The 13516-nt window shown below is 57.6% G+C and overlaps 1 protein-coding gene across 1 annotated transcript in view; it reads left to right on the plus strand.

Moving 5' to 3' along the window:
* ARNT (aryl hydrocarbon receptor nuclear translocator) overlaps positions 1-13516 on the plus strand; it is a 46773-nt gene that overhangs the window by 2197 nt on the left and 31060 nt on the right. Inside the window, exons 2-3 of the mRNA XM_054396921.1 lie at positions 11133-11244; positions 13252-13296. Of these exons, the coding sequence (XP_054252896.1) occupies positions 11133-11244; positions 13252-13296 (157 nt within the window). The remainder of the gene's footprint in view (positions 1-11132; positions 11245-13251; positions 13297-13516) is intronic.

Here is a 13516-nt window from a genome sequence, read left to right on the forward strand (position 1 = left end):
GGGCCCCAGGGGTGGCTGCAGTGCTGCAGGTGAGGTCAGAGCAGGGCAGAGGGAGCAGAATCCCCTCCCTGCTGTCCCTGCTTTAGCTGCCCTCAGCAGAGGGCTGGCTCTGGGCTGCTGCTTCCCATTGCTGGCTCCCACCCTCCAGCCAAGGCAGTGCTAGCTCAAGGCTTCACCCTTTGACAGACACAGCTAAATGTGAAGCAGAAAAGAAGAAACCCCAAACTAACAGTTGTTGGGTTTTTTTTTTCTGGGGTGGGGGAAGGGGGGTTAGAATGGAAAATGTTGATTTGGAGCCAGCTTTGTAAGAAGGCAGTGGGGGAGAGGGGGAGATCCTCCGTGGCTTCGAGCTCTGAGTACATTGCAAAGTGTTTAGGTAAGGGGAGGCTGCCTGAGGGTTTTGCATGGTAGGAAAATGTTCAACCAATTCACAAGGAAAAGAGGAAGAACTCTTCAACATCTGTGTTTAATACTCAGGGCTCAGGCTGGCCTGGCCAATGTTTGCTTGGCTCTCTGAAACTGAGGTGGGGGAAACACAGCCTGCAGGAGCTTTAGGTGGTGGTGTTCCAGCAGGGGCTGGAAACTGCCCTGGGGGGAAAGGACCTGGGGGGGTTTGGTGCCATTAGTGAGGAAGGGGAGAGGAAGAGGAGGTTCAGTCCTCCCTGGGCTACTTCTCCTGAAGCTGGGGGAGGAGCTCCTGGACTGGTCCCAAAGGAGAAGGCAGAGGAGCACTCAGCACCACTGCAGCACTCAGAGAGTTCAGATCCTGCACTTAGCTCACAGCAACCCCAGGGAGGCTGCAGGCTGGGGGCAGGGGCTGGGAACTGCCCTGTGGGGAAGGACCTGGGGGGGTTGGTGCCAGCAGCTGGAGGGGAGCCAGGGGGTGCCCAGGTGGGCAAGAAGGGCAGCAGCAGCCTGGCAGGGAGCAGCAATGGTGCTGCCAGCAGGAGCAGGGCAGGGATTGTGCCCCTGCAATGGGCACTGGGGAGGCCACAGCTGCAATGCTGGGCACAGGGTTGGGCTCCTGAGTGCCAGAAGGACTTGGAGGGCTGGAGCAGGGCCAGAGAAGGGCAAGAGAGGTGGGGAAGGGTCTGGAGAAGAGGCTGGGGAGGAGCAGCTGAGGGAGCTGGGGGTGGGGAGGCTGCAGAAGAGGAGGCTGAGGGAGACCTCATTGCTCTCTGCAGCTCCTGAGAGGAGGCTGCAGCCAGGGGGGGTTGGGCTCTTCCCTGGTATAACCTATGAAGAAAGATTGAGAGCCCTGGGGGTGTTCAGTCTTGAGAAGGCTGAGAGGGGACCTGATCCATGTCTATAAATATCTGAGGGGTGAGGGCCAGGCTCTTGTCAGTGGTGCCCAGTGACAGGGCAGGGAAGAACAGCCACAAGCTGGAACCCAGAAGGTTCCACCTCAAGAGGAGGAGAAAGTTCTTCGGTTTGGGGGTGCTGGAGGCCTGGAGCAGGCTGCACAAAGAGGTTGTGGAGTCTCCTTCTCTAGAGACTTCCAAGCCCCATCTGGATGTGCTCCTGTGTGACCTGCCCTGGGTGATGCTGCTTTGGTAGGAGGGGGTTGGATTGGATGATCTCCAGAGGTCCTTTCCAACCCCTACACCATCAGGTGATAGAATGAGAGGAAATGGCCTGAAACTGTGGCAGGGGAGGTTGAGCTTGGCCTTGAGGGACAATTTGTGTCCTGCAAGAGTGGTCAGGCACTGGAAGAGGCTGCCCAGGGGGGTGGTGGAATCCCCAGCCCTGGAGGTGTTCAAAACCACGTGGCCACGGCAGCTGGGGCCAGGGTTTGGTGGCCATGGTGGTGCTGGGTTGCTGTTGGACTGGATGACCTTAGAGGTCTTCTCCACCCCAACCAACTCCCTGATTCTAGGCAGAGAGATTCCAGTTCAAGGAATCAGTTGTGAAAATGACCCTCCAGAAGCTGAGTCCTCTTCTCTTTGAGGTTGCAAAACCCATCTGTGGAGCTCCTCTGGGTGCTGGCTCATGTCCTGAACACTCTGAGGGGCCTCATGCTGTGGGCAGGCTGTGGTGAGAAATGGGAAACCTTCCCCTCCCTCCCCTCCCCAGAAAAGAAGCAAAAACTTTTCTTGGTGTGTTCCAGAGAGTGGCAAACTAAGCTGGAACTTTCTGGCAGTGTTTGGGGGTGTCACCCTGGGCCTTGTGTGCTGCAAGGGGACACAAAGTCAGGGGGTCCCCTCATGAGGAGGGGGTGAAAACTCCTCTCTTGGTTTCGCAACCAAAGCTACCCTAAAATCGAGCAGAAGAAAAAAAAAAAAAAATCAATGCAACCTCTTTGTGCTCCTGCACCTTCCCAAGGGCTGGGCAGAGGCTGAAACTGGGGAGAGTGGGAGAGTAAAAGCTTCCTCCTGTGCCAGCTGAAGCCAATTTTAGGCAGCTGAAATCTCCTGGGTGAGAGGGAAAAGCAAACAGCCAGGGGAGGGAGTGTGAGGAGGGCTTAGAGACACAGAAGTGACTTTTCTTAGTGGTGTGGGGTTTTTACTGGGCTTACTGGGACACTGTTAGTGCTGGCTGGGTGAAGATGTGATTGAAGAGCTTCTGTGGCACCTTGACTTTGTGAATGGTTGGCTCCAGCCACTTGGGGATGGAAGAGGAATCCTTTTACTCTCTGCTTTTGAGTTCTTTTCTGTCAAGCTGCTTGGAAAAGATTCCCCTGGGGAGTAAAAGCTCTGAGCTGGCTGCAAGGGAAGTGCAAACAAAGCTGGGAAAAAAAAAAAAAAAACCAACAAAACCAAAACAAACAACAAACCAACAAACCCTTAAAACTGAACTCTTTAAAACCTGAGCCATGGCAGTGGAGATGTTGAAGCCCTAAATCAACCCTAAAGTCTCCCTAGGACTTCCAATCTAAATCTTGAAACATGGAGATGGAGATGGTGAAGCCCTAAATAAACTCTAAAATCTCCCTGGAACTTCAGATCTAAAGCTTGAAAGCCTGAGACATGGAGATGATGAAGCCCTAAATAAATCCAAACCCCTAAAGCCTGACACTTAAACCCTAAAAAAAAAAAACCTCCTAACCCCCCTAAAGAACTCCCTCAAACATAAACCCTGAACCTCTAGCACACCTAAGACATAACCATGGAGAGGATGAAGCCCTAAATAAACCCTAAAAACTCCCTGAAAACTTAAAATCTGAGCCTTTAAAAAACTAAGACCTGGAAATGGAGATGTTTAAACCCTTTAAAGACCCTAAAACTTCCAACCTACTGCTTAAAGCCTAACCCCTCCCCCACAAAAAAAAAAAAAAAAAACCCTCCTAACCCCCCTAAAACATAAACCCTAAATCTTTAACACACCTAAAACATGAAAATGGGGACGTGGAAGCTCTGAATGAACCCTAAAGCTTTAGAACACCTGAGCCATAGCACTGCAGCCCCTTTGCAGCCCCCCCCAAGCCTCCTGAGCCCCTTTGCAGCCTCCCCCGAGCCTCCTGAGCCCCTTTGCAGCCCCCCCAAGCCTCCTGAGCCCCTTTGCAGCCCCCCCCGAGCCTCCTGAGCTCCTTTGCAGCCCCCCCCAAGCCTCCTGAGCCCCTTTGCAGCCCCCCCCAAGCCTCCTGAGCCCCTCTGCAGCCCCCCCAAGCCTCCTGAGCCCCTTTGCAGCCCCCCCAAGCCTCCTGAGCCCCTTTGCAGCCTCCCCCAAGCCTCCTGAGCTCCTTTGCAGCCCCCCCCAAGCCTCCTGAGCCCCTTTGCAGCCTCCCCCAAGCCTCCTGAGCTCCTTTGCAGCCCCCCCCAAGCCTCCTGAGCCCCTCTGCAGCCCCCCCCAAGCCTCCTGAGCCCCTCTGCAGCCCCCCCCGAGCCTCCTGAGCCCCTCTGCAGCCCCCCCCGAGCCTCCTGAGCCCCTTTGCAGCCCCCCCAAGCCTTCTGAGCCCCTTTGCAGCCTCCCCCGAGCCTCCTGAGCTCCTTTGCAGCCTCCCTCAAGCCTCCTGAGCTCCTTTGCAGCCTCCCTCAAGCCTCCTGAGCTCCTTTGCAGCCTCCCTCAAGCCTCCTGAGCTCCTTTGCAGCCTCCCTCAAGCCTCCTGAGCCCCTTTGCAGCCTCCCCCAAGCCTCCTGAGCTCCTTTGCAGCCTCCCCCAAGCCTCCTGAGCCCCTTTGCAGCCTCCCCCAAGCCTCCTGAGCTCCTTTGCAGCCCCCCCCAAGCCTCCTGAGCCCCTTTGCAGCCCCCCCCAAGCCTCCTGAGCTCCTTTGCAGCCCCCCCAAGCCTCCTGAGCTCATTTGCAGCCTCCCCTGAGCCCCTTTGCAGCTCCCCCAAGCCTCCTGAGCTCCTTTGCAGCCCCCCCGAGCTCCTTTGCAGCCCCCCCCAAGCCTCCTGAGCTCCTTTGCAGCCCCCCCGAGCTCCTTTGCAGCCCCCCAAGCCTCCTGAGCCCCTTTGCAGCCCCCCCAAGCCTCCTGAGCCCCTTTGCAGCCTCCCCCAAGCCTCCTGAGCTCCTTTGCAGCCTCCCCCAAGCCTCCTGAGCTCCTTTGCAGCCTCCCCCAAGCCTCCTGAGCTCCTTTGCAGCCTCCCCTGAGCTCTCCAGACCTGAGATCCCAATGACAGAAATTCAGGTTTGGGTTGAAGCAGCTTCCTCTGCTCCCAGACCTGCTCAGGGGAGGCTTCCTTGAGCATTTGAGGAGCTCTCTCGTGGTTCAGTGGAAGCTGAACCTCGCCCTGGCTGTGAGCAGCTGCTGGAAGTGCCTGCAGCAGGACCCCTGGCTGTGGAGGATGAAGTGGGTGCCACAAAATCCCCCCACGATGGAGGAGCTGTGGGCAAGGCTTGGCTCATAAATCACAGCCTGGAATAGTTTCTGTCCCTCAGCTCCTGCAGCTTTTCCACTGCTGGGATGCCAACAGTTGCGCCAGAGCCCTTCCCAGGAGAGCAGGGATGGAATTCTGGCTCTGGAGACAACATTCCCTTCATGAGCTCCCAGCTTCTGCTATTCTGGGGAGGGGGGAGGGGGGGAGCTGCTGGCTTGGGTTGTGTGGTTGGGGCTGCAGATGGAGATTGGGTTACAAAGGAGGATCTGGGAATGCCTCTGCCTCTGCTTATCTCTGCTGCCATTAATTGCTTGGGACACATGGGGAGGGCCAGCAGGGATGGGGGCTGGAAGGGTTGGAACCCAGCCCTTGGTTGTTGGGTGTGAAACCCACCCTGGGCCCTGAGAAAGATCCAGCAGGGCTTGGGGTGGCACAGCTGAGTTTGGGAAGGAATCAGTTTCAAAGTGGAAGACTCTGGAGAAGGGGCTGGGAAGGCTGGAGGCCAGCAAGGAGCCCCCATGGGCAAGGAGCCCCCAAGGGTGTGCTGGGGGCAGTCAGCAGAGTGTGGGCAGCAGGGCAAGGGAGGTTCTGCTGCCCCTCTGCTGTGCTGTGCTGTGCCCTGCTGAGGACCCCTGTGGAGTGCTGGGGCCAGTGCTGGGCTCCCCCCAGTTGCAGAGGGCCTGGGAGCTCCTGGAGAGAGTGCAGGGGAGGCTGGGAAGCTGCTGAGGGGCCTGGAGCAGCTGTGTGAGGAGCAAAGGCTGAGAGGCTGCAGAAGAGCAGCCCCAGAGGGGAGCTGCTGAGTGCTGAGCAAGAGCTGAAGGGGCTGTGGGGGGCAAGAGGCTGGGGCTGGCATCTGCTGAGTGGTGCCAAGGGGCAAGGGGCAGAGAGTGGAGGGCAGGAGGTTGGAGCTGAGCAGGAGGAGAAAGTTGTTTGGGGTGAGGCTGCTGGAGGCCTGGAGCAGGCTGCCCAGAGAGGTTGTGGAGTCTCCTGGTGTGGAGAGCTTCCAACCCCCCCTGGGCACTGTGCTGCTGGGCACAGCTGGGGGTGCCCTGCTGGAGCAGGGGGGGGTTGGAGGAGATGATCTCCAGAGGTCCTGGGATTCAGGGATTCTCTTGCTGTTGAGTGTCTCAGAGGAATGTGTTCTTCTCCTCTGTGTTTCAGGGTGGTTGACCAATGCTGTTCTCACCACTCTGCTGAGTCAGAGCTGAGCATCCTGATGTCTAGGAACTGTTGGTCAGGGCTTTGAGCAACCCTTCTGCAGTTTCAAGTTGTGAAACTGGGGTTTGGTGGAAGTGCTGGGATGGGTTTTCTTGGAAGCAGTTGGCTCTGCTGGCTGGGCTCAGCTTGCCTCTGGCTACTCACATCTTCCACACTTGCAGCTGGGGGTCACAAAGTGGACCCCAGCATGTTCCATCTGAGCAGGAGGAGAACATTCTGTGCTGGGAGGGTGCTGGAGGCCTGGGGCAGGCTGCCCAGAGAGGTTGTGGAGTCTCCTCTGGAGACTTTCAAGCCCCATCTGGATGTGTTCCTGTGAGTCCTGCCCTGGGTGACCCTGCTCAGGCCTGGATGATCTCCAGAGCTCCCTTCCAACTCCTCCCATTCTGTGGCTGTGGTTTTGGTGCAGGGACTCCTTGTCCCTGGATGGGCATCTTGGGCTCCATCCACCTGCCCTCTGCTCTGCCTGGTTTTGGGGTGAGGGTAACACAGACATGGTCTGGTGGTCAGGGAGGTGTTGGGTAGGAGGTTGGATTTGATGATCTTGGAGGTCCTGAGGAGGGCCACAAGGATGAGCCAAGGGCTGGAGCAGCTCTGCTGTGGCACAGGCTGAGGGAGCTGGGGGGGTGCAGCCTGCAGAGGAGAAGGCTCCAGGGGGACCTCAGAGCTGCCTGAAGGGATCCTGCAGGAAGGCTGCAGAGAGACTTCTGCTGAGGGGTCTGAGACAGGCCCAGGGGGAATGGTTTGGAGCTGAGGCAGAGCAGGGTTAGAGTGGAGCTGAGGAAGAAGCTCTGCAGGACCAGGCTGGGGAGAGCCTGGCACAGGCTGCCCAGGGAGGCTGTGGCTGCCTCCTCCCTGGAGGTGTTCAGGGCCAGGCTGGATGAGGCCCTGAGCAGCCTGGGCTGGGGGGAGGTGTCCCTGCCCATGGCAGGGGGTTGGAGCAGATGAGCTCTGAGCTCCCTTCCCAAGCCCTGCTGTGACTCTCTGACCGTTTGGTTGCCCTCCCCTAGGATCCAGATCCAAATATTCCTAATTCACCTTCCCCCAGCTGGGGAGGTTTTGTTTTATCCCCCCGGAGAGGGCTCCTTGTGCCTTGCTTCTGAGCAGGGAGCTGAGGCAGGGGGCGGGGGTGCGGGGGGATTGTTTGATCAGTCCACGCTGCTTCAGCCTCCTTTGGGACAGCAAAAGCTTGGATAAAGCCTAGAAAAACAAACCCAGAGGCTTTTCCTCCCCCTCAGCCCCTGTGGCTTGCAGAGGAACAGCTCAGTGTCACTTCCTTCCCCTGCCCAGAAGCGGAAATTCCTCTCCCCTCAATAAAACCTCCCTCTGCCCAGCTCCAGGAGCTTGATTCCTCTTGGTGTGTTGAGGAGCTGCAGGCTCCTGGGGAGAGGGAATAACCCTCCTGACCTGCTTCACCTCTGCCCCACCTTCTGCTGAGCAAACATCTTCCCTATCAGCCCTTCCCGCACCTCAGGACTTCTCTTGGGAAGCAGGGAAGAGGCACAGAGGTGTCCCAAGTGACCCCAAATGGAGAGGAGATGGGGAAGGTCCTGTGGGCTCAGCGTGGAGGGTGAGGTCATAAACTTGGCTTTAAGGGCATCCTGCTGGAGCTGCTGGAGCACCCAGGGCCTGATTCCCTCTGGATTCACACAGCCCAGCCTCAGACAGTCTCCTGAGCTGCTGCTTCTCCTCCCTGCTTGATTTTTCTCTTTCTTCTCTTCCCTGGGTTATTTTTTTTTTTCTTGTTCTCCTCCTTCTCCTCCTCCTCCCTGGGTTTCTTCTCTTCCTCTGCTTCTCTGGTTTTCTTCTTCTCCTTCTCCTTCTCCTCCTCTCTGGTCTCCTCCTCCTCCTCCTCTCTGGTCTCCTTCTCCTCCTTCTCCTCCTCTCTGGTCTCCTTCTCCTCCTTCTCCTCCTCTCTGGTCTCCTTCTCCTCCTCCTCCTCCTCCTCTCTGGTCTCCTTCTCCTCCTCCTCCTCCTCCTCTCTGGTCTCCTTCTCCTCCTCCTCCTCTCTGGTCTCCTCCTCCTCCTCCTCCTCCTCTCTGGTCTCCTTCTCCTCCTCCTCCTCCTCTCTGGTCTCCTTCTCCTCCTCCTCCTCCTCTCTGGTCTCCTTCTCCTCCTCCTCCTCCTCTCTGGTCTCCTTCTCCTCCTCCTCCTCCTCTCTGGTCTCCTTCTCCTCCTCCTCCTCCTCTCTGGTCTCCTTCTCCTCCTCCTCCTCCTCTCTGGTCTCCTTCTCCTCCTCCTCCTCCTCTCTGGTCTCCTTCTCCTCCTCCTCCTCCTCTCTGGTCTCCTTCTCCTCCTCCTCCTCCTCTCTGGTCTCCTTCTCCTCCTCCTCCTCCTCTCTGGTCTCCTTCTCCTCCTCCTCCTCCTCTCTGGTCTCCTCCTCCTCCTTCTCCTCCTCCTTTCTGGTCTCCTCCTCCTCCTCCTCCTCCTCCTTCTCCTCCTGCTCCTCTCTGGTCTCCTTCTCCTCCTCCTCCTTCTCCTCCTCTCTGGGTTTCTTCTCCCCCTCCCTGGATTTTCTTCTCCCGAAGTCTGGAATACAAGAGCCTGCTCAGTGTTTGCTGAGAAGCCAGCAGTGCCCAGAAGCTTGCTGGAGCAAAGCTCTCCTCACTCAGCAGTGTCCTCATGGCCCTTGGCTGCTCCAAGCTTTGTCCACCTCACAGCTCAAGCCCCAGTTTGTTGCTGGATTTCTTAAACCCAGCTTTGATTTTTTTTTTTTTTAAATTTTGCTTATTTCCACCACTTCTGGCAGGATTTTGTGTGCAGGCAGCTGTGGGTGTCTGTGTGCTGCTGCTCTGCTGTGGTTTGAAAGCCCAGCAGAAGGCTTTTTTCTGGGGGGGGGGGGGGCTTGGTTGGTTCTTTGGATCCCCTCCACTTTTTGAGAAAGCAGAAGTGGTTTCTCTCCCTCCAAGGCACTCAGCAGAGCTCAGGCTGTGCTGTGTTGTGCTGGAGATGCTCTGGTGGGGCCACTGCTTGCCTCACAGGCATAAAAGTGAGGGCAGAGCTGGCTGGTTTCTGAAAGGTGACCCCAAAATGCCTCAGAACTTGTTGAGAAAGCCTGGTCCTGGTGCAGAGCAGAGCAGGGCTTGGGTTGGAAGAGACCTCAGATCATCTGCTCCAACCTCCTGCCATGCCCAGGGACACCTCCCCCCAGCCCAGACTGCTCAGGGCCTCATCCAGCCTGGCCCTGAACACCTCCAGGGAGGAGGCAGCCACAGCCTCCCTGGGCAGCCTGTGCCAGGCTCTGCCCAGCCTGGTCCTGCAGAACTTCTTCCTCAGCTCCACTCTAACCCTGCTCTGCCTCAGCTCCAAACCATTCCCCCTGAGCCTGTCTCAGACCCCTCAGCAGAAGTCTCTCTGCAGCCTTCCTGCAGGATCCCTTCAGGCAGCTCTGAGGTCCCCCTGGAGCCTTCTCCTCTGCAGGCTGCACCCCCCCAGCTCCCTCAGCCTGTGCCACAGCAGAGCTGCTCCAGCCCTTGGCTCATCCTTGTGGCCTCCTCTCTCCTCAGCTCTGTGTCCTCCTCCTGCTGGGGACAGCAGCACTGGAGGCAGGATTGGAGGTGAGGTCTGAGCAGAGCAGAGTCCAGGGGCAGAATCTCCTCTCCTGCCCTCTGCCCACACTCCTCTGGCTGCAGCCCAGCACACAGCTGCCTGCTGGGCTGCAGGAGGGCACTGCTGGCTCCTGGGGAGCTTCTCCTCACCCAACACCCCCAAATCTCTTTCTTCTGTGCTGCTGTCAGCCCAGAGTTGGTTGTGGCACTCAGCAGAGTGCTGCACTCAGCCTGTATCTGCCTGGGGTTGGCCCAGCCCAGCTGCAGGACCTTGCACTTTGCCTTGTTGTGAACCTCATGCAGTTTGCCCTGGCTCAGCTCTCCAGCCTGTCAGGATCCCTCTGGGTGCCATCCCTTGTCCTCAAGGGAGTCCACCACACAGCTTGGTGTCCTCAGCAGACTTGCTGAGCTCCCAAGCCTCCCCAGTTCCATGCTTTTGAGAGCTCCACCTGCCTGTTTCACCTCTTAGAAGCATTGAGGAGGTTTTCCTTCCCTGGAATTAACTTTTCCTAGCCCTAAAAGCCAAGATTTTAGCTCCCAGCAAGGCTTCCATCCTGCCTGCTGCTACCAATTCTCCCCCCAAACCACATCCTGGTGCTGTGGGGGAGTGGAGGCAGAGTGTTCAGACTGAGGAGTGGCAGTGGCTGTCCCAAGGTGGTGGTTTACAAGGTGCTCTACAAGCTGCTTGCTTCAGTCTTTGTCTCTTAAATTGGGAAATCAAAACCCCTTTGAGAGGGGCATTAAGTAGACAGACTCCCAGGGAGGAGAGAACAGGCTCAGCCCCTGCCCACAACCACCTCATGGAGTTGGTTGGGTTGGAGAAGACCTCCGAGGTCATCCTGTCCAACATCAACCCAACCCCAGCATGGCCACCAAACCCTGGCCACAAGGTTCTGGAACACCTCCAGGGATGAGGACTCCACCACCTCCCTGGGCAGCCTGGGCCAGGCCCTGACCACTCTTGAAGATCAGCAATGGTTCCTCATGGCCAACCTGAACCTCCCCTGGTGCAACTTGAGGTCATCTCCTCTTGTCCTGTGCCTTGGTCCTTGGCACAAGAGCCCAACCCCCCCTGGCTGCAGCCTCCTCTCAGCAGCTGGAGAGAGCAATGAGGTCTCCCTCAGCCTCCTCTTCTGCAGCCTCCCCACCCCCAGCTCCCTCAGCTGCTCCTCCCCAGCCTCTTCTCCAGACCCTTCCCCACTTCTCTTGCACTCCTCTGGCCCTGCTCCATCCCCTCAGTGCCCTCCTGGCAGTCAGGAGCCCAACCCTGAGCCCAGGATTTGAGGTGTGGCCTCCCCAGTGCCCAGCCCCGGGGCTCCTCCTCAGCTGGGCTGCTCAGAGGAGGAGCAGAGCAGCCACATCTTTCAGCTGAGTGATTTGAGCTGTGGAGCTGATGAGAACATCATGTCCTGGAGCTCCAAGCAGCTCCTCAGCCCGGGGAAGGGATGAAAGGGCTGCAAACACATGGCCCAGACTCATCCCCATGGCAGATCCCCAACTGGGATGGTTCATACTGGGAGCTCTGTGTGTGTGTGGGGAGTCCCCCACCTGCTGAGCTGGAGGAGGGGGGTCTGACCTCATCCTGCTTTCTCTGCTTCTTCCCACTCTCCAGAAATGGCTTCAGATGTTTCCTCACTGGCTGCAGCTGTCAGCTCTGGGAACCCTGGCCCAGGGCCTCAAGCTGGAGGAGCCATCGTGCAGAGAGCCACCAAGAGGAGGCCTGGGTGAGCTCTGGGGTGCTGTGGGTGTGCCAGGGGTCTGCTGGAGGAAGCTTGCTGCCCCCCAAAGCATGGCCAGCCTCAGGAGGAGGAAGCTTGGTCTGCTTCCAAGCAGAGCTGCACCTCCAGGGGGGCTGCAGCCCCTCCTGGCTGTGGCAGTGGTGAGCTTCATGCCAGTCACCAAGCTCCGGAAGCTGTAAGCAGCAGAGAAGCTTTTTGGTTGGGGAAGACCTTTCAGATCATCCACTTCAACCACCCTCTAACTCTGCCAGCTGTGGTGCTGAGCCATGGCCCTCAGCACCACATCTCTGTGGCTTGTAAACCTCTCCAGAGATGGGGACTCAACCCCTGGGCAGCCTGGGCCCCAGTGGTTGAGGAAACTTTTCATATCCAAACTAAACCTCCCCTGGGGCAACTTGAGGAAGTTTCCTCTTGTCCTATCACTTGACACTAGGGAGAAGAGCCCAACCCCTCCTTGCTCCAGCCTCTCAGGGAGCTGTAAAGAGCCATGAGGTCTCCCTCAGCCTCCCCACCCCCAGCTCCCTCAGCTGCTCCTCCCCAGCCCTCTTCTCCAGACCCTTCCCCACCTCTCTTGCCCTTCTCTGGCCCTGCCCCAGCTCCTCAATGTCCTTCTGCGAGCAAGGGCCCTAAGACTGAACCCAGCACTCAAAAATCCTGTGGGGATTGAAGCCTTGAGTTGCTCCTCCTGGTTGTCCCCCAAGGCCAGAGGGTGACACTGGGGTGGCTGAAGCCAGGAGGCAGCTGCTGCAGGAGAGGTGGAGGAGGGAGAGCCGTAGTGAAAGCTCTGCTGGCTCTGGGAGGAAGCTGCAGGGTGCTTGTGGTGGGCTTTTGTTGTTTGCTAAAAATGCTTCTGCACATTCAAAAGCATCTTGAGGAAGGGCTGCTCCTAAATTCCTGGCAGATGAAGTTTCCTCTTAATTTCCCAGCTAATTAAAACCTCTCCCTGCCCCCCCCCCCCAGTCCCTCTGTTTGCTGCTGCTGCTCCTCCCGCGCCGTCTGCTGCTCGTCCCTCAAAAACCTCCCTTCCAAACAGGCTCCTCTGCTCCAGCCACGCAATTCCAAGTGCTCCATCTGGAAGGGAACTGGTGAAAGCCTTTCCCTGTCCTCCCACGTGTTGGTTTGACCCCATCAGAGCAAACAGCAGGAGGTCACCAGCTGGCCACCGAGGGCTGCAGGTCAGCAGGGCTGCCCTGGACCTCCTGAGGTGTTTGCATAGCTTCACACAAGGGGTTAGGATGGAAGGGATCTTAAAGATCATCCAACTCCAACCCCCTGCCATGGGTAGGGACACTTCCCACCAGCCCAGCGTGCTCAAGGCCTCATCCAGCCTGGCCTGGAACACCTCCAGGGAGGGGGCAGCCTCTTCCAGAGTCTCCCCATCCTTGTGCTGAAGAACTTCTTCCTCAGATCTGCTCTAACCCTGTTCTCCCTCAGCTCCAAACCATTCCCCCTTGGCCTGTCCCTGGACATCCTCATGAGAAGTCCCTCTGCAGCCTTCCTGCAGGATCCCTTCAGGTCCTGGCAAGCAGCTCTGAGGTCCCCCTGGAGCCTTCTCCTCTCCAGGCTGCACACCCCCAGCTCCCTCAGGCTGTCCTCAGAGCAGAGCTGCTCCAGCCCTTGGCTCCATCTTTGTGGCCTCCTCTTTCTGCAACCAACTCATCTCTGGGGCTGGGAGAGTTCCCTTTGGAGGCTCCTTGAGCAGTGAGGAGCCCAATCTGCTGGGCTGCAGGATGCTGCTCAGAGACCCAAAGCTTTTGGGACAGGAGGCTGAGATGTTCTGGGTGCTCCAAGAGGTCTTTCTGTCTCTTCTGAACTGTTTCCTTGCTCTGAATATAAAGGAAGCCTCTCTCAGAAACTTTGAGGGGTGTTTGATTTTTAGCCCCTGGGATTCCTTCCATGGATCATCTGCATCCCTCTAGGGACAGGCAGCAAAGCAACCTGTGAAGGAGAAACCACTTGCTTAATAATTACCTTCTTCCTTCTCTTTTTCAGGCTTGATTTTGATGATGATGGAGAAGGGAACAGTAAATTCCTCAGGTGAGGGAGAAGGTGGCACCCACAAGTCCCTGTCCTGTGCTTTAGGTTTGTCTGTCCCCACCCCTGCAGGAGCTTGCTGCTCAGGTGGCTTTTTCCCTCCAACAAGGGGAGTCTGAAGTGCTCCACTTCCTTCAGCTCTTCCTCACGTGTCCATCAATGCTTTCAGTCTTCTGCTGCCTGTTGCAGGCCTGTGGGATTGTTGCTGCTGGCCAAGTCCCTC

The sequence above is a fragment of the Indicator indicator genome, chromosome 40, assembly GCF_027791375.1.
Source record: "Indicator indicator isolate 239-I01 chromosome 40, UM_Iind_1.1, whole genome shotgun sequence".
Classification (NCBI taxonomy): Eukaryota; Metazoa; Chordata; class Aves; order Piciformes; family Indicatoridae; genus Indicator; species Indicator indicator.